At 45.4% G+C, this 18,515-nt stretch overlaps 1 protein-coding gene across 1 annotated transcript; it reads left to right on the top strand.

Annotated features, from left to right (window-relative positions):
* Window positions 1-13,948: 13,948 nt before the first annotated feature.
* On the top strand, window positions 13,949-15,062 carry LOC306916754 (uncharacterized protein; the record flags this gene model as incomplete). The annotated part of the gene is made up of 4 exons (XM_079494770.1): window positions 13,949-14,004; window positions 14,191-14,263; window positions 14,424-14,929; window positions 15,022-15,062. The coding sequence occupies exons 1-4, from the start codon at window positions 13,974-13,976 to the stop codon at window positions 15,060-15,062; spliced, it is 651 nt and encodes a 216-aa protein (XP_079350896.1). The 5' UTR covers window positions 13,949-13,973.
* Window positions 15,063-18,515: the final 3,453 nt, after the last annotated feature.

Raw genomic sequence — 18,515 nt, 5'->3', positions numbered from 1 at the left:
ACCACCCCTGTGCAGATCAACCAAGCAGGCCCCACCACCACCCCTGTGCAGATCGGCCAAGCAGGCCCCACCACCACCCCTGTGCAGATCGGCCAAGCAGGCCCCACCACCACCCCTGTGCAGATCAGCCAAGCAGGCCCCACCACCACCCCTGTGCAGATCAGCCAAGCAGGCCCCACCACCACCCCTGTGCAGATCGGCCAAGCAGGCCCCACCACCACCCCTGTGCAGATCAGCCAAGCAGGCCCCACCACCACCCCTGTGCAGATCAGCCAAGCAGGCCCCACCACCACCCCTGTGCAGATCAGCCAAGCAGGTCCAACAACCTCCGTTCTCCGTCCTGCTACTCCGTCACTGTCCCTGCGTCCACCCCGCTTTTGTCATAGACCTGTATGTTCCGCTCAGACCCCTCAGGTCAGCTGACAAACTACTGCTGACTGACCCCAAAACCAAATGCAAGACGAGAGGTGACCGGGCCTTTGCAGCGGCCGGGCCTAGGCTCTGGAACAGCCTACCCTTCCATATTCGCTCTGCTACCTCATTAGAGGTTTTTAAGTCCCTATTAAAGACTCACTTCTTCTCTGTGGCCTTCGACAATGCATGTAAATTGTATATACTGCCTTTAGCTCTATTTATTCTTATTTTGTCTATCTGTTCCTCCATATTGTTGCTATGTTACGTTGTATATTTATGTACTGATCTGTCTTTTCTATTTTTTAACCTGTACAGCACTATGGTCGACCATTGGTCGTTGTGGTTACGTGCTATATAAATAAAGTTTGAGTTGAGTTGAGTTTTGTGTGATAACGTAACACTGACTTTCTGTTCAGATACAGACGATTTCAGCGAAGCAGCCGAACGTGAGGATGAGGAGTTCACTGTGAAGAAAGTCACCAAAACAAGCAAGAAGCACAAAAAGACAAATACCGAGAAGAGCCAAGCTTCCCCCAAGCCCCCTGTCTCTAAGCAAGGAAAAACAGCCCTCCAAATCCTCTAATTCCAAATCACATACAGCAGGTTGGTCTTTGAAATTAAACTTAGAAACGGCATGCCGCATTGTATTTTAGCTAAACTAATTGAGTTAATTGATTATATGATTTAATAAAACTACTTGGAGACCACAAGTCCAGAACAACCTACCCGGTTATGCAGTAGCCAGCCATTATACCCATTTTCAGAGTACTCGCTTTACCCGTGGTTAAGAATATCATTCATTTGTCAATGCTAATTGGTCAATCTGTCTCACAGCAATCTCAGAACCAGGCAGAAGTGCTCCCTCACGACTGCATCCACTTCCAAAATCCTTGCATCTCCCCTTCTCAGCCCAGCAGGTGGCAGCAGAGTATCACAGTACAATCCTCCAGGTATGACTGACAGATTATCCACATATCCCAGGGCTCTATACTAAGCCCCCTGTTTTTTTCCCCTCTACAGTACACCATATAATATCTCTTGAAATGAAAACAGCCTATCTACAAACTCACTGTGAGCCTGTAGAGCTGCTATTTCTGCCAAATGTATGATGTACAAGAATAATTGTAACAAAACTATATCCACAGAGCTTTTTTTTAAAAAGTAGTGGGATATATAAGATTATCATTGTGAAATAGTCATTTTAATAATTGTCAGGTTATTGTTTGTCTCTGTAAGCTGATGGCCGCCATTATCCATGTGCTTACATTTTTGTTGGGAACCGTACTTTTCCCCCTACCTAAATGAACTTCAAGGCAACTGCCACATTACAGTGTTGCAAATTACAGATGTGAGTCAGGGAAGCAATAAACTTTACATGCAACAGAGGTGTTGAGAGTTCAAAATCTAGTGGCTGAATGTTGTCTATTGTACTGGGGGTCGAATTGGTTACAATGGTACACTCTCTAGTTGGAAATGGATAAATGAACACTGGTTATTGGTGCAAATATATGGTGCCTTTATCCAAAGTGCTGTTAGTTTGCAAAGGGAATCTACCAACGGGCCTCAAGCCTGGAACGGCTAGTCCGGTGCATCACAGGAACAGGGACAACAGTTGCAGAAGAACAAGATGCTGGAGCAGCACAGACAATTCAAACCATGACCCTGATGAACACTGCGTTGGTCAAAACGTTAGTCTTTTTTTTTATTATAGTAGCACCTAAATAAAAGGCTTGAATTGTCTGTGCTGCTCCAGCGTCTTCTCTTCTGCTGTTAGCGTGCTTACATTCACCCATTCACACGCCGATGGCAGAGGAAACCATGCAAGTCACCAACCTGCTCATCGGTAGCAGGTAGACAATTGGGGCCCGATTCATTAAGAGATTTACGCTCATATTTTGGGTGTACCAGGATTTCTGACCATTCCTACGTTAGGTGTGATATTCATCTTCTTTTTTTTTGCGGGGGGCTATGACTTGTCATGCCCCGCAAACCTTTTTCACTGACAAAACATGACAAAAACTAAGCCACAATGATGAACTATGACTAGACATAATCATCAGGGAAGGACGAGTAGAGAAGCGATCCAGTTTGGGGGGGGGGGGGGGGTCTAAGGTACCATATTAATGACATTGTTCAATGTTGAAAATGACTGGTATTCCTCTTTAATACAATATAACATGCAATTGGTCTCACCTAGACACAGGATCTGACACAAAGGGTGCGTTCGGGAGCGCACTCTCCTATTAGTTTGCATTGCACAGTGCGCTCAGTGTGCTTTTTCCGAACTCGCCCAAACTTTGACCCCATGTCAGAGATTAAATGTATCACCTGAGCAAGCAATGCTAAAGCACTTGCTCAGGAAACCGGGTTCAAATCTGGGGAAGAAAATAAAGTTTGCATGCAGCTTTAAAGAACTCTAACTCGAATGCTGTTGTCAGTTGGCAAACTAACAGGCCGCATGGCAGCATGTAGTTGATATTGGTTTGATTAATGAATGTATTTTATGATTTCACCCCTACAGGTATCTCATGTGGAGAATCTGCAACGCTGCTTAGGAGGGGTGCTCTGCTATTTGTTTTTGTTACGTTTTATTGTTATGGTGTGTTTTATTGTTATGGTGTACAAACTACATTGTTAATTGATATTATTTGTAAATATAATAATTTGTACCCTCACAGATTTGTTGCCTCCTTTCTGACGAACATTAATTTGATGAAACGCTGCAGTTGGAGGTGTGTGTGTGTGTGTGTGTGTGTGTGTGTGTGTGTGTGTGTGTGTGTGTGTGTGTGTGTGTGTGTGTGTGTGTGTGTGTGTGTGTGTGTGTGTGTGTGTGTGTGTGTGTGTGTGTGTGTGTGTGTGTGTGTGTTAAAAAAATACTTTTTTTGAGTGGTGCAACCACTCCATTACAGAGCATGGGGACACGTGTGTGTCTGGGTCTGTCCGAGCACACCATTTCTCAACCGTTTCGGACACGGGGCGGCTCGCCCTGGCCGCATTCCTGGGGGTCTGGATGTTCCGGGGACCCCCACACGGTAACTCTCATTTCTCGACCATTTCGGATGCGGGGCGGCTCGCCGGAACCGGGCCGCGTTCCTGTGGGTCTGGAACTCCCTGGGGACCCCCACACGGAGTTGCACCACTCACTTCACATGGGTGTGATTTTGAAACGTCTATGGGAAAAAATAATGGGGAATTCTCTTCCGGGCGCTTTATAAGTCTACGGAATTAAATACAGAAGTCACGCTCACGGATAGTCTTTGTTCACAATCAGCCTTAATCCAGTTTGGAACAGGCTGCTTGTTCAAAACTAATCACAGTTCCATAGACTCAGTGTTAGCCAAGGTCACGGTAAACATTATTGTCCACAAGGGAAATTTGTCTTGGGCTTATACCCTTGCTAGAAACGTCTGGGTTTCCGAGAATACCCCTGCTGCAGCCACACACGAAACATCAGTGACAAACAAAACATAAGATACACAACATTTACTGTAAGTACAACATTTCACAAGTGCACACAGTGTGGTTAATCTAACCTCTCACAGTCACTGCGGTATCAGAGCCTCGTTGACGCCCGGTACAAACAATTATTTAAACCTGATGTGCTTCCACACACACCATGAGGGCAGAAGTAAACTCTTCATTTAAAACATGGGTAACATCACTGACAATGTTTTAAGCCTGTCAAAGCCTGGCTGTTAAGTGCTGCCTGCATCTGCAGAAATCTGCTCCTGCAGTGGCTCCAGACAGTAGCGCTGGTATTCTGATGCAACCAGGAAGCAACGGCAAACCTCCCCCCACACCCCCCCTCCTCTTTAATGGCTGTTTAAGTGAATTGTGCATTACAGCAGGGCCATTATCCATTATTGTAGCTTTATAATAGACTAATCATCAGTGGTGGTAGAAGTATTACAATTATTTACTTGTTTAAAATAAGTGTTAAGCTCTATATATTGTGATGGTAACCTACTATACTAGAACATGCATTTTTAGGTCAGGATACCAATTTTATCCAATCAGAATAGAGAACGCAGTCAGTGATGACACAAAGAAATGAGCAGACACAATTGGAACTGGAGCACTATAAAACATTAGCTGTTGACTGGCTATACTCTCTCCTGATTGGCTGAAATTTTGTATTTTGTATTTATTAAAGAGCTGGAGAGGCAGGGAGAGCCCTGTTACTGAACAAACACACTACTGTCAGAATATAGTGAATTCACCTTTGAACAAGATACTTTTTGTTTAAACAAAAAAGTAATTGGTGCAACTCCGTGTGGGGATTCCCGGGGGAGTCCCCGGAATTTCCAGACTCGCAGGAACACGCCCAGGGTGCCGGCCCGGTTCCGGCCAGCCGCCCCGCGTCCGAAACGGTCGAGAAATGACACTTACCGTGTGGGGGTCCCCGGGGATCCCCGGAATATCCAGACCCGTTTGGGGGTCCCCAGGGGGTCCCTCTACTGTACTATACTGATGCACCTGAAATCATATACAGTCGATGTGTGTGACACTTGGTTTTGAAAACCAACCAAATGCTTTTCTTGTGCTCAGACACAGCCAGCCAGCCAGCCAGGCACCCACAAAGCTACTTAATGAAGTATTTTTTTATTCAGCACAGTATAAAAACAATACAGTGAACATATAAATATAAGAAGGGTAAAGTGCTAGGCTGAGGCAAAAATACGAGGCCTCTTATGTAAAACACAATGAAACCTTTTACAAGAAATATAGTGTATCCAGAATACATGATTGCATTATATAAAACAAGAACAAAACAAAAAAACAACATGATTAGAATACTTGGTTATCTACAGTACATGATTAGAGAAAAGAAGAGATGATACAAAGAAATATAATTAAGTGATCTGGTCAATTAAGTGGGTCCTAAATTTATGTTTGAAATGATTTAATGAAGGAGAATTTGATGAGATTGCTGTATAGGAGTGGGTGGGTGCACCACTTAAAAATATCACTTACCCTGTATACCAGGGGTGCCCACACTTTTTTGACTTGAGAGCTACTTTCAAAATGACTGGCTCAACAAGATCTACCTACCGAAAAAATAATATTATACCATTGCTGAAAATAATTTAAATATGGAATAGCGGCGCTGGCTTTAAGAAATGGAATAGGTAGGTAGTTTTTTGTATTTAATCTGTAATGCTACTGCTGTTTGTGCACAGCAACACTCTTGAAAACAACATATTGCATTGTGGGTTTGAGCTGACCAGGCCCTTTTTGATGTCAATCAATGAATCAAGTCACCTTAATTCAAGTGGCAGATGCCAAAAATAGTTTTTTTTAATACTTTTTAGGGGCATGTCATGTGATCTACCTGTACAGCCCTTGTGATCTACTGGTAGATCGCGATCTACCTTTTGGGCACCCCTGCTGTATACCTTCAAACCCTGCATGCTCCTGTGCTGCAGCAGCAGCCTGTTGTTCATTGCTGATAGTGTCTAGATGTTTTCAATGTTGTTTCACTACTTCTTTCCCCTGCATCTGTATTGTAAGCGCTGTGCTGCTGTCTGCCTGAATGGTACCCCGCAGGATCAGTACAGGTCTGTCTGTCTGTGTCTCTCATATGCACGCACGCACGCACACACACACACACTCACTACGTACACACACACACACACACACACACACACACACACACAGAGAGTGGTGTGTGCAACCAGATGGACCTTTTCGTCGGGCACAAAGTTCTAACTTGGCAGGAGACCCCCACCAGGTGGGCTCTCAGCCAGCCAGAATCCTATTACATGCTCAGTGGTGAGGGGGGTGGATGTGTGTGTGTGTGTGTGTGTGTGTGTGTGTGTGTGTGTGTGTGTGTGTGTGCATGTGTGCTCGTCCACGTGCGTGCGCCCACGTGAACGTGTGGTAATTACTTTTAGTGGAGAAGAAGAAGGGGGCGCAGAGAGAGGAGGGGGGAGGAGGGTAGACGGGGGTGATTAGAGAGCGTGGGGTGCTTGTTTTGGAGGCTCTTGTCAGACGTTATCTCTTCCCCATCTCATCTCATCATATACGCAGTCTGGCGGATTCCCTCGGCGGCGCAGCGGCAGCGAAGCCGCCACGCCATGCTGTCAATCGGGCCGGGGTCCGTCGACACCGTGTGGGGGGGGGGGAGAAATCGATGCCAATCTCCCTCACATTCTATTTATAGAACCTGGAGCTCAGCAGCCCGCGAAGGCTTTGATAACCTATTAAGACCGGGAACACGTCTTTGTCATCTTATAGCATTTAACTACGTTTAACCATTATTTTAAACTTTAGCTGTTGAAAAAATAGCAGATCTACAAGCTATTATTTTTGAAAAATCGTGTCAAATGTGGTGCAAATCATATTCTTTCACAGCGAACGTTGTAACGCATCTTATGGGAGGTTCCTGGAACAACACACTTTCAGATGGGGGGGGTTGGCGGCCAATTACATAAGTTTTGGGGTCCTTGACATGAAATAGTTTGAGAACCACTGACAGAAACATCGTTTTTTTTCCCAGAAACCTGTCATGATTTAGAACCGTAGTTCCCAAAGTGGGGTCCTGGGACCTCCAGGGGTCCTTGAGGGAGTTCCAGGGGGTACCCAGCTAAATGATAGTTTGGAACCAAATGGACTCTTATGGGTCTGTAATGGGTTCCATTTGTACACTCTCAGAGTTAAATTAACATTGATTTTACAATATAAATTGGGGTCCCAGAGATAGAAATGCCATTAAATGGGGGTCCGTAGACTAATGCATGTCAAACTGAGGGTCCTTGAATTAAACGGGTTGAGAATCACTGCTAGGGACGTAAAAATCTTCTCTTATGGGGGTCCCTGGCATGTCTTTTAACATGGGGGTCCGCGGGATAATTAGTGTAAATTTGGGGGTCCTTGACATGAAAAAGTTTGGGAAGCACTGATTTCGAAGCCATTTAGTAGAATGTTACCTCAGTCCTAGATGGGATAAGGAGGGAAGCAGCATGCTTGGCTCTGATCTACTCTCTGCACCGGGCGGGCCAACAGCTTGCTGCTCGGACGGATGGAGTCGTGATAATAACAAATAGAAAAGATTGAGGATTGGGCTGGCGAAGGCAAGACACCCCAAACTTTTTTTTTATAGCTCACGGAGGGCCAGAATGAGTCTCCTTATGGTAATGGTATGGTATGGTATGGTATGGTAATGGTAATGGTATGGTATGGTAATGGTAATGGTAATGGTAATGGTAATGGTATGGTAATGGTATGGTATGGTAATGGTATGGTATGGTAATGGTATGGTATGGTATGGTATGGTATGGTAATGGTAATGGTAATGGTATGGTATGGTATGGTATGGTATGGTATGGTAATGGTATGCACCCATATTTGTAAATAATGTTAGAATACGTCAAGAGCGGGCGCCACCAAAACAAAGGCCTAAAACTATAGGATAAAACTACAGGATAAAACTATAGGATAAAACTACAGGATAAAACTATGACTAGGATAAAACTACAGGATAAAACTGTTGTAATATGGCCGCTCACTCAGATCAGCCAACGCAGGGAAGCTGGAGGTACCTTCACTAAAAACGCCGGGACAACGCTCCACACGTCCCAAACTCTTCTCCCTTCTGGCTCCAAAACTATGGAATGCACTTCCCATTGCAGTCAGAACTGCAGCCTCACTCCCAATCTTCCGCCGTAGTCTGAAAACCCACCTCTTCAGACTCCACCATGGCCCGCAGCACTTGCCCTAGCCTAGCCCCTTAGATAGCACATTATGTAGACTTAGATAGTATTTTAAACAGACTTATAGCTTGTTATGTAGACAGCTCTAGAATTGCACTTTATGTAGTCATAGCACTTTATAGTACACATGTATAATATATTATATAGTATAGTATGTATAGTTTACATAGATACTCCACTGTTACGTTCTTAGTTTACGCATGATTCATGATAACTACTTTTTATACATGTGATGTATGCCATGCTTTTTGTTATTGCTTAATGTAAGTCGCTCTGGATTAAGAGCGTCTGCTAAATGCCTAAATTGTAAATTGTAAATTGTAATATCTCTCTAAGTACAGGACCCTCGTCTGGTATTGACCGACAGGTAGTGTGTGCAGGCTGGGTGGTGTGTGACAATCCAGTTGAAGTATTCCTTTGGTACGGCGACTGCGGCGGCGAGTACTCGGGAGAACAAATTAACGGGACACGAGACAGTATCACGCTAAGGTTCACAAAGTTTATTACACAAACAGGAAACATATATAGTGCTGGATCATAATGACGTAACAATAAGATATGAGACAGAAGAACGTGCCTACTGCAGCAAGGCTGACCTTGCTGTCGCCTAGATGTCTCTCGTAGCCTATCTATAAAGTATGCTGCTACAGTACCGGCAGTACACAAGACATTGTAACAGGCTGTATCAACTCTGTATAATAATCTAGACGAGACTGGCGTGTATCCTTACGTGTGGCTTTATTGACAACTCTTATTCATGTAACACCAGTATGGCTGGGTGCGTCACCTAATGTGTTCCCCGTACCTGCACACATAGGTTCCTATGCATATCTCCACATCTCCCTCTTTTAGTCGATTACCAACATTTATTTTTAAACAAACAACTGTTAATTTCTTTTACTGTAATTACACACAATTATTTTCGTATACAGTATGAAATCTCCTATTAAAGAATTACTAAGCATAACACACATTATAACCTTTTAAATGAATTACTTGTAGTGTATCTTTTCTTTTAACCAATGCAAATATACTAATGAACTTAAATTCACTTTTCCTATCTAGAGGGTCAGGGTAGACTGCCTGAGTCCCCGAAGCTGTGCAGGGATTATTCTGCCCTGTTTATCAACAGCTCTATTCTAAGACAAGTTATTATAAGTCCATTCTGACTGGTCTTTTAATCATGCGCCCTGATCTAGTAACTGTAGGAGTAGGAGTCTCTGGAATGACCCTGATGTGGGACCGGTTTCTGCGAAGACTTCCTGAGGGCAGCTCGATGTTGTAGGACCTTGGTGTCTGGGCTGGACCTGTGATGATTCCAGGCTGCTCTGTGTTCTTCACCCAGACTCTTTGTCCTGGTCTGAGCTCTTGTCTCTGCTGTGTGCGGTGTCTTTTGTTGAACCAGGATGCTTGTTTCTCCTTCATTTCCTGATCCTTCTCTTTGAAAGCCTGTAGGTCAGGCCACCTCGGCTCCAACTTCTCCTGACTGACGGGCAGTGGCGTTCTGATGTTTCGACCCATCAGCAGTTGTGCAGGAGATGCTCCTTGTGCCAGAGGTGTGGCTCTGTAAGCCATGAGGGCCTTGTATGGATCCTCTCCCTTCTTCAGGAGAGATTTGACTGTTCCCACAGCCCTTTCAGCCTCCGAATTCCCTTGAGGATAACGGGGGCTGCTGGTCACATGGTTGAAGTCGTACTCTCTTGCAAAGTCCGCAAACTCTGCTGCAGCAAACTGGGGACCATTATCTGTGACCAGAACCACCGGGACCCCATGACGTGAGAAGATAGACTTCAACTTCTCCTTTACATGAGCTGAGGTAGTAGAAGTGAGGTGAGCTACTTCTATGAAGCGTGAGAAGTAGTCAACCACCACCAGGTACATAGCTGCGTTCCACTGGAACAGATCCGCTCCAACACGCTGCCATGGCCTGTCTGGCAACGGTGTCGTCAGCAGTGGGTCTGGGAAGTTGTGTGCCTCCTTTGCACATATCGCACAGTTTTCCACTTTCTGCTTAATCCGCTTTGACAGACCCGGCCACCAAACGGACTGTTGCGCTCTGGCGATACACTTTGTGATTCCCTGGTGACCTTCGTGAACTTTGTTCAGCATCTCCTCTTGCATAGAGTCAGGGATGACAAGTCGTTCGCTTTTCATCAGCAGTCCATCTGCAATCAGCAGGTCCTGGCGATACTGCCAATACTGCTTAAGTTCTGGTGCGAGAGCCCTCCTGTTTGGAGGCCATCCAGTTTGCACCAGGTCCTTTAGTCTTTTGCAGATACTGTCTGCATCTTGTGCGACTCTGATCTGCGCCAGCCTCCCTTCTGACGCAGGTAGGTGCTCCACCACTTGGTTGACGTAAGCACCCACATCCTTCTCCAGCTGCGTTTCTTCAGCCGTTGGCGGAGCTTGGATTGGGGCCCTGGACAGCGCGTCTGCTGTAATCAGGTTCTTCCCCGGTACATGTTCAATCGTGTATGTGAAGCGAAGCAATCGCAGGCTGAATCTCAGGATTCTAGGGGGCAAGTCATCAAGGGCTCTGCTCCCCAGCAAGGAAATGAGGGGCTTGTGGTCTGTCTGTATCAAAAAGTCCATCCCTATGAGATAGGACTGAAAGCGCTCACACGCCCAGGTCAGCGCCAACGCCTCTTTTTCGATTTGTGCGTAACGACGCTCCGCCTCCAGCATGCTGCGTGAGATGAAGGCGACTGGACGCCATTCGCCTGACGTTTGCTTCTGAGACAGAACCCCTCCGAGTCCAAATGAGGAAGCGTCTGCTGCAACTTTTGTCATTCTTTTTGGGCAGTATTGTGCCAAGACAGTGGCTGAGCTCAGCTCCCGGCGCAGCTCCTCGAATGCCCGCTGCTGCATGCTCCCCCACGCCCAGTCGTTCTCAGCTTTGAGCAGCTCTCTTATGGGCTGTGAGAGCTCGGCAATACGTGGCGAGAACTTCCCCACATAATTCACCATGCCCAGATATCTTCTTACACCTGCAATGTCTGTGGGTGTGGGCATGTCTGTGATCGCCTTAATTTTACTTGGGTCTGCTTCTAGGCCCTGGGCACTGACAATGTGACCTAGGAACTTGACACGGTCCACAGCAAACTGGCATTTTTCATCATTGAGTGTCAGCCCTTCCTTCTGTAGTCTCTCCAACACTTTGCTCAGCCTGTGGTCATGTTGTTCACGCGATGACCCAAAGACAAGGATGTCATCCGCATGACACACTGTTCCTTCCAGTCCTTCCAGCATCTGTGAGAGCCTCTTCTGAAAGTGCTCAGGTGCAGACGAAATCCCAAAAGGCAACCTGTGAAAACAGTACCTCCCTAGCGGCGTGATGAACGTCGTCAGGGGGACTGATTCTGGGTGCAGTGGCACCTGCCAGAAACCAGCTGTGGCGTCGAGCTTTGTAAACACATTCGCTCCTGACAGCTTGGCGAGGGTTTCATCGACTGCCGGCAGAATGAGCCTTTCACGGCAGACATATTGATTCAGGTGGGTCAGATCCACGCAGATCCTGATTTTTCCGTTGGGCTTTGGTGCCACAACAATCCCTGCGCACCACTCTGTGGGCTCATCGATGGGCGCGATCACTCCCAGAGTCTCCATTCTCTGAATTTCCTCCTTGACTTTGTCAATTAAGGGTATAGGCACCCGGCGTGGCAGTGACAATGCATAGGGCTTGGCATCCTCTGTCAGCTTAATTTTGTACATGCCCTGCAGGCATCCCAGGCCTGTGAAAACTTTGGGGTACAGCTTTTTAATGTCAATTGCCTGCCCTTGAACACTGTCAACTGTGTAGGCCAACTTCAGTTCTTCTATTGCTGGCAAACCAAGTAGTGGTGTGGCTAATTTTCGTATGACAAACACTGGCTGTTCAGTTGTCTGGTCTTTGTACTTTATTATGCCATTGAATTGTCCACTTACTCGTAAAGCGTTGTCACCTGGTCCCAGCAGTCTCTTTGTTGCAGTGACGAGTGGGCCATGCCGCTTCTTTGAGTAGACTCTAGCCGGAATGGCTGTCACGTCTGCTCCTGTGTCCAGCTTAAAAGTGATTTGTTGGTCATTCAACATCAGCGTCTTCTGCCATGTTTTTGACTGACCTCCTGCAGACACTTGTCCCAAGAAAACAGTCTCTACTTCCCGTTCCTGGAGTTCATCTACTCTGCTTGACTTTGTTTTACAGAGAGCCGCATAGTGGCCTTTCTTGTGGCATTTCCTGCACTCTGCGTCCCTTGCAGCACAGTTGTTTAGGGAATGTGGCGGTGCTTTGCCACATCGTCCACAGTTCTTCTGCCCTCTTTCATAGTCTGTTTGACCATTGCTTTGGGCACCTCTCCCTGTCTGTGTTTGTCTCTGAAACTTTTTCTTGAACTTCATCATGTCCACATTAGCTTCTCTATGGTCCGTGCTATTTGTGTCACGCACAATGGGCTGTTGCTTTTTAATGTCTTCATGTTGTCTTATTTTTAGGACAGCTTTTGCCAGAGTTAACTCACTGTCCAGCTGCAGATTCTCTGACAGGCCCTGGTGTCTTATGCCGACCACCAACCTGTCTCTGATCAACTCTTCCTGCATTGCACCATATTGGCAGTGTTCTGCTAGTTTATAAACTGCAGAAATGAACGATTCAGCCGATTCACCTGGCTCTTGGCTTCTTTTGTTAAATCTGCATCGTTCATAGATCACATTGTGTTTGCCAACGAAATATTTATCAAAAGCCTCTTTCACAGCACTGTATTTCTTTTTGTCTGCATCACTTAAGCTCAGCGTGGCCAGAATGTCATCAGCTTTATCACCCATGGTATAAACTAATGAATTTACTTGATAGTCTTCACCTTTTTGGTCCAGTCCAGCAGCAACTCTGAACCTTTCAAACCTCCGGATCCAATTGGGCCAGCTTGGAAAGTCTGAGAAATCAAAGTTTTCTGGTGGACTTATGGAGAACAGGGAATCCATCATCTTCTTCCTGGGCCGTTTTTCTTTCTTTTTTGAAACTTTTTTTTTTCAAAATATTTTTTTCTTTAATGCAGCTTTAATGCAGGCTAGCGGGATCACACGCGATGCTGTTTTCAATAGCACTGAGTCTCTACCCAACTCGGTAGCTCTCTTCTACTACAGTTTCTAACTGCTAGTAGTTAGCTTAGCAACTGACTGGGTTCCTACTAGTGTAGGCTACAAACGTCTGTTTCTTCTCTCCACAAACGTTCTTCTTATCTGCCTCCGATATTCACCGTGACGGGACTCGGGACTTCTGACACCATGTAACAGGCTGTATCAACTCTGTATAATAATCTAGACGAGACTGGCGTGTATCCTTACGTGTGGCTTTATTGACAACTCTTATTCATGTAACACCAGTATGGCTGGGTGCGTCACCTAATGTGTTCCCCGTACCTGCACACATAGGTTCCTATGCATATCTCCACAGACATATCAAGTACACTGTATCTCAAGTTCAAGTACATAGACTAAGATGTACTGTGCATGGGCTTGTATCACAACAAAAACTATAGGATAAAACTACAGGATGAAACTACAGGATACAACTGACTACAGCATAAAACTACAGGATAAATATGACTATAGGATAAAAGTACAGGGTAAAAGTACAGGATAAAACTAGGATAAAAGTACAGGATAAAACTGACTATAGGATAAAACTATCAGCCTTCATTATTGAAATATAACCAGTTCTGTTTGAGCTGTTCCAACAAAACTGACCAACACACCAGTTAATTGAGAGGGACAGTCAATGTTAACTAACTCCTTGTTATTATGTTGCAGATGATTACAATCAGGCAAGGTTAAAGCTACCAGAAGCGGTTCTGCACACTGACCTTGGGACAGATGGGGAGGATTCTCCTATTAAAAGCAAAAGGTTATTATGTTTTATTTCTACACATCTATTGACGACTTGCCAAAATCTATGCAAAAACCTAAGCCAAGGAAGACTTGGTAAGAAGAAGAATGGTATTAATTGCTGTTCATGTTTTGAGTTTTATCTTCTGTCGTTATGCAACATGTTGATACTATATTTGGTTTGCTATTTGGTTTGTCAATGCAGTCCAGCTGAACTGCCTAGTGCACCAACGATTCAACATCCATTTGGTCCAGATTCCCATGGGAGCAACACCACGGTAAACTCAAGATATTCTGTTAATTTGAGTTTGCTTCAATATTAATGAAACCTGTAAAATGTTTTGACTGCTTTGCTCTGTCTCTTCATGTCCAGGATGGGCTGTCTAATGCACCAGCCATTTCTAATTCCAAATCAAATTTCAATCATGCTGATTGCAGAGTACACCCTGACCAGAGAAGCCATGTGTCCCACCAGAGAAGCAGTGCATCCACCCCTGGCCTGCAACAGAGACACAGTGCATCTACCCCTGGCCTGCAACAGAGATGCAGTGCATCTACCCCTGGCCTCCAACAGAGACGCAGTGCATCTACCTCTGGCCTCCAACAGAGAAGCAGTGCATCTACCCCTGGCCTGCAACAGAGACGCAGTGCATCTACCCCTGGCCTGCAACAGAGACACAGTGCATCTACCCCTGGCCTGCAACAGAGATGCAGTGCATCTACCCCTGGCCTCCAACAGAGACGCAGTGCATCTACCCCTGGCCTCCAACAGAGAAGCAGTGCATCTACCCCTGGCCTGCAACAGAGACGCAGTGCATCTACCCCTGGCCTCCAACAGAGACGCAGTGCATCTACCCCTGGCCTGCAACAGAGACGCAGTGCATCTACCCCTGGCCTCCAACAGAGAAGCAGTGCATCTACCCCTGGCCTGCAACAGAGACGCAGTGCATCTACCCCTGGCCTCCAAAAGAGACGCAGTGCATCTACCCCTGGCCTGCAACAGAGACGCAGTGCATCTACCCCTGGCCTCCAACAGAGATGCAGTGCATCTACCCCTGGCCTCCAACAGAGATGTAGTGCATCTACCCCTGGCCTGCAACAGAGACGCAGTGCATCTACCACAGAAGCCGTACATACCCAGGCTACACCACCACGCGGTCAAGGTTAAGTTTATTGTGTCCCAAGCTGGGCAATTCATTTTACAGCAGAAAATAAAAGCTCTAAAAACACAATACAGTAAGACATACAAGCGACAACATAACTAGTTCACCACAGAAGCAGAATCAGTAAATCCCACAGCCTGCATCAGAGAAGCCTGGGCTGCTTCAGAGAAGAGCCACTGATAAGGAAACCATCACCCGGCCTTTGTTTTTGTAAGAATATTTAATAGTATTTCTGGGCAGACTGATCTGCTTTTCAGCAGCAGATGAACACATTTTTGTAGAATGTGTTTAAATACCCTTTTTCGTCCTAGCACTCCTGCAAAATATCCTTGCTAATCAAGAGATGATGAAGGACCAGATGAAAAGAAATTTCAAAGCAGTCCAGGGATTGAAATTGACAACTGAAGAAGTAATAAAAAATGTTCTATTCTCCTCCTATCTCCTCTACATGCATCTCCACCCATATCATGCCCAGTAGTCTGTTGCTATGCTTATGTCTGACCTCAGGTACATGCCGCACCAGAGATATACTATGTGTAAATATGTAGATGTATTGTTGTTGACTGTTGACATGCCGTTTTTTGAAAAGGATTTGAAAAAAAGACGAAAATCACTCCGAGACCATGGGCTATAGCCCATGGCCCATGGCATACTATAGCATGCCGTTTTTCATCATTTTTGAGCATTTGAAAAAAAGACGAAAAAACTACAAAACATTTCAAAGTAAAAAGTTCCAGCATGTGTCTCCACAGTAAGCTGAATTATAAAAAGTGTGAATGGAGTTTCTAGGTGAAAGTGATTTTTTTGACGTGCCAATAGCTGCCATTGAGCCCCATTATAACTTTCTCAAATTTGAAAGCACTATTTCAAGGTTCAAGGTTGTCTTTATTGCTAAAACTATGAAACAAGATTCCTTTTCAGGCAAACATGTCCACCGTAAGATGAACCTAAGTAGGTTTGAATAGGGTTTCTATAGGTGTAAGTATGTAGGACTAGTAGCGTGACGACGAGTATAATAAACTGGAAGAAAAGTAACGAGTGTGTGTTCTGGTCCTGTTGATTGAGCAGAGGTTTATATGTCCTTTTCAGCTCAATCAACAGGACCAGAACACACCTGGGCTGGCTGCCAGGATCACATCCACCAATGGGGAGGCCAGGGCTGAACTGGGACAAAAATTCGGCCCGGTCATTTTCGCGTGAATTTGGCCCAGACCGGCCCACCACAACCAGCACGCAGATAGCAGAAACTCTACCGCCCACTCCGTCGAGGCACACACAAACAAACAAGCCCTAATACCACCACTTTTACAGAACAACATAAATGATACAAACCAACAGACAACTACACAACCCTTTGTAGAGGGTTTATTTGTCACTCACTGATACAGTTACAGTGAAATTATCATGATGGCACTGGCAGAATGGCAGCACGCCCAGACCTTTCCTGGTGGCCTGCCACCTATTGACCTGCCTGCCTGTCAATTTTTTTTTTTTTCATGGCGGCCCCCTACGGTCGCGGCCCACCGGGAATATGCCCGGTACTTCCTGTGGCCAGTCCAGCCCTGGGGGAGGCTGTCTGTGTCCTGTCATGGTTTCTCCTCTGTATTATCTGATTAACATCCACGATAACACTTAAAAGCACTAAAGACACCTTTGATGCACAGCACCATTCAAATGCTCTGTACATGATCCCAAGGCCCCATTTGAAAAGTGACACCAAGAAGAACAACTTACAACCTAAAAATCAATGAGAGCTCAGTGGCACCCTTGTTAAGATGATGTCCATGTGAGCCAGAGGTTGTGAGTGATGTATCTGGAAACCACAATTAACACTAATATAGCTTAAACAACTGTTTAGTGTAGTATGACATTACATTGTCTTTCAGCAGTGCAAACAAGTCAGGACACAGAGGCTAGGAATTTCAGCTTGACCAACCATTTGGTACGGGGGGTTGTATGCTAATAGATCAGCCTGCTGATATCAGACCAGGACACCTACTGTTCTTCCTGGGCTTGTTTCCTGGTGACCATATATGGAGACAATTTGGACAATGTTTGACCACTTTAGACTTCAGGGGGGTGGGGTAACCTGAGACCACCTTTGCATTTCCCTCTGTCTTTCAGTTGTATAAAGGTCTACTGTAAATGCTTGTAACAGTGTGTGTTAGTCCGGAGGCCGAGGGGCTGAGGGAAGGATCCATGGGGCTCCGGCCCCATGGCTGTCCGATGCTGTATTCTGAACTCTATGCAATAAATGGAACTCCGGAAGACCGGAACCTTCATCCATCTGCTTGCCTGTGCTTCTTCATCCATCTATCTGTCTGCAGAACTTCTCCGTATTTTTGCCTGAGTATTTTTTAGTCTAAGTATTTAAGGTCTGATTATGCTCTATGGGGAGAGGAAAAGCACTCTCTCCTTTGTAGTACAGATACTTCATGAGTTCAATTCCAGCCTAGTTCCTCCTACTTTCACTCTGCAGCATGTTTTGGAGAATAACATCCAGAAGAGAACTGGAAAGAGATGGAAAGCTGAGGAGATTCTCAGAGAGCATGGTGGCGATCTGTGATAAGCTGCTGTCTATGTGAGCCACAGGTCGTGGGTTCAAGTTCAGCCCATGGTCTCAGACGGCATAGTATAGCACGCCATTTTTCATAATTTTTGGGGATTTGAAAAAAAGACGAAAATCACTCGAGACAATGGACTATAGCCCATGGTCTCGGAGTGATTTTCGTCTTTTTCTCAAACCCTCGTTTTTCATCATTTTTGACCATGGGCTGTAGCCCATCTCAGACGGCATACTATAGCATGCTGTTTTTCATCATTTTTGGGGATTTGAAAAAAAGACGAAAATCACTCGAGACAATGGACTATAGCCCATGGTCTCGGAGTGATTTTCGTCTTTTTCTCAAACCCTCGTTTTTCATCATTTTTGACCATGGGCTGTAGCCCATCTCAGACGGCATACTATAGCATGCTGTTTTTGATCATTCTTGGGGATTTGAAAAAAAGACGAAAATCACTCGAGACAATGGACTATAGCCCATGGTCTCGGAGTGATTTTCGTCTTTTTCTCAAACCCTCGTTTTTCATCATTTTTGACCATGGGCTGTAGCCCATCTCAGACGGCATACTATAGCATGCTGTTTTTCATCATTTTTGGGGATTTGAAAAAAAGACGAAAATCACTCGAGACAATGGACTATAGCCCATGGTCTCGGAGTGATTTTCGTCTTTTTCTCAAACCCTCGTTTTTCATCATTTTTGACCATGGGCTGTAGCCCATCTCAGACGGCATACTATAGCATGCTGTTTTTCATCATTTTTGGCGATTTGAAAAAAAGACGAAAATCACTCGAGACAATGGACT

This window comes from Electrona antarctica (assembly GCF_951216825.1).
Source record: "Electrona antarctica genome assembly, chromosome: 23".
Classification (NCBI taxonomy): Eukaryota; Metazoa; Chordata; class Actinopteri; order Myctophiformes; family Myctophidae; genus Electrona; species Electrona antarctica.
The sequence above is the reverse complement of the archived record's forward strand: the minus strand, read 5'-3'. Positions and strand labels throughout refer to the sequence as shown.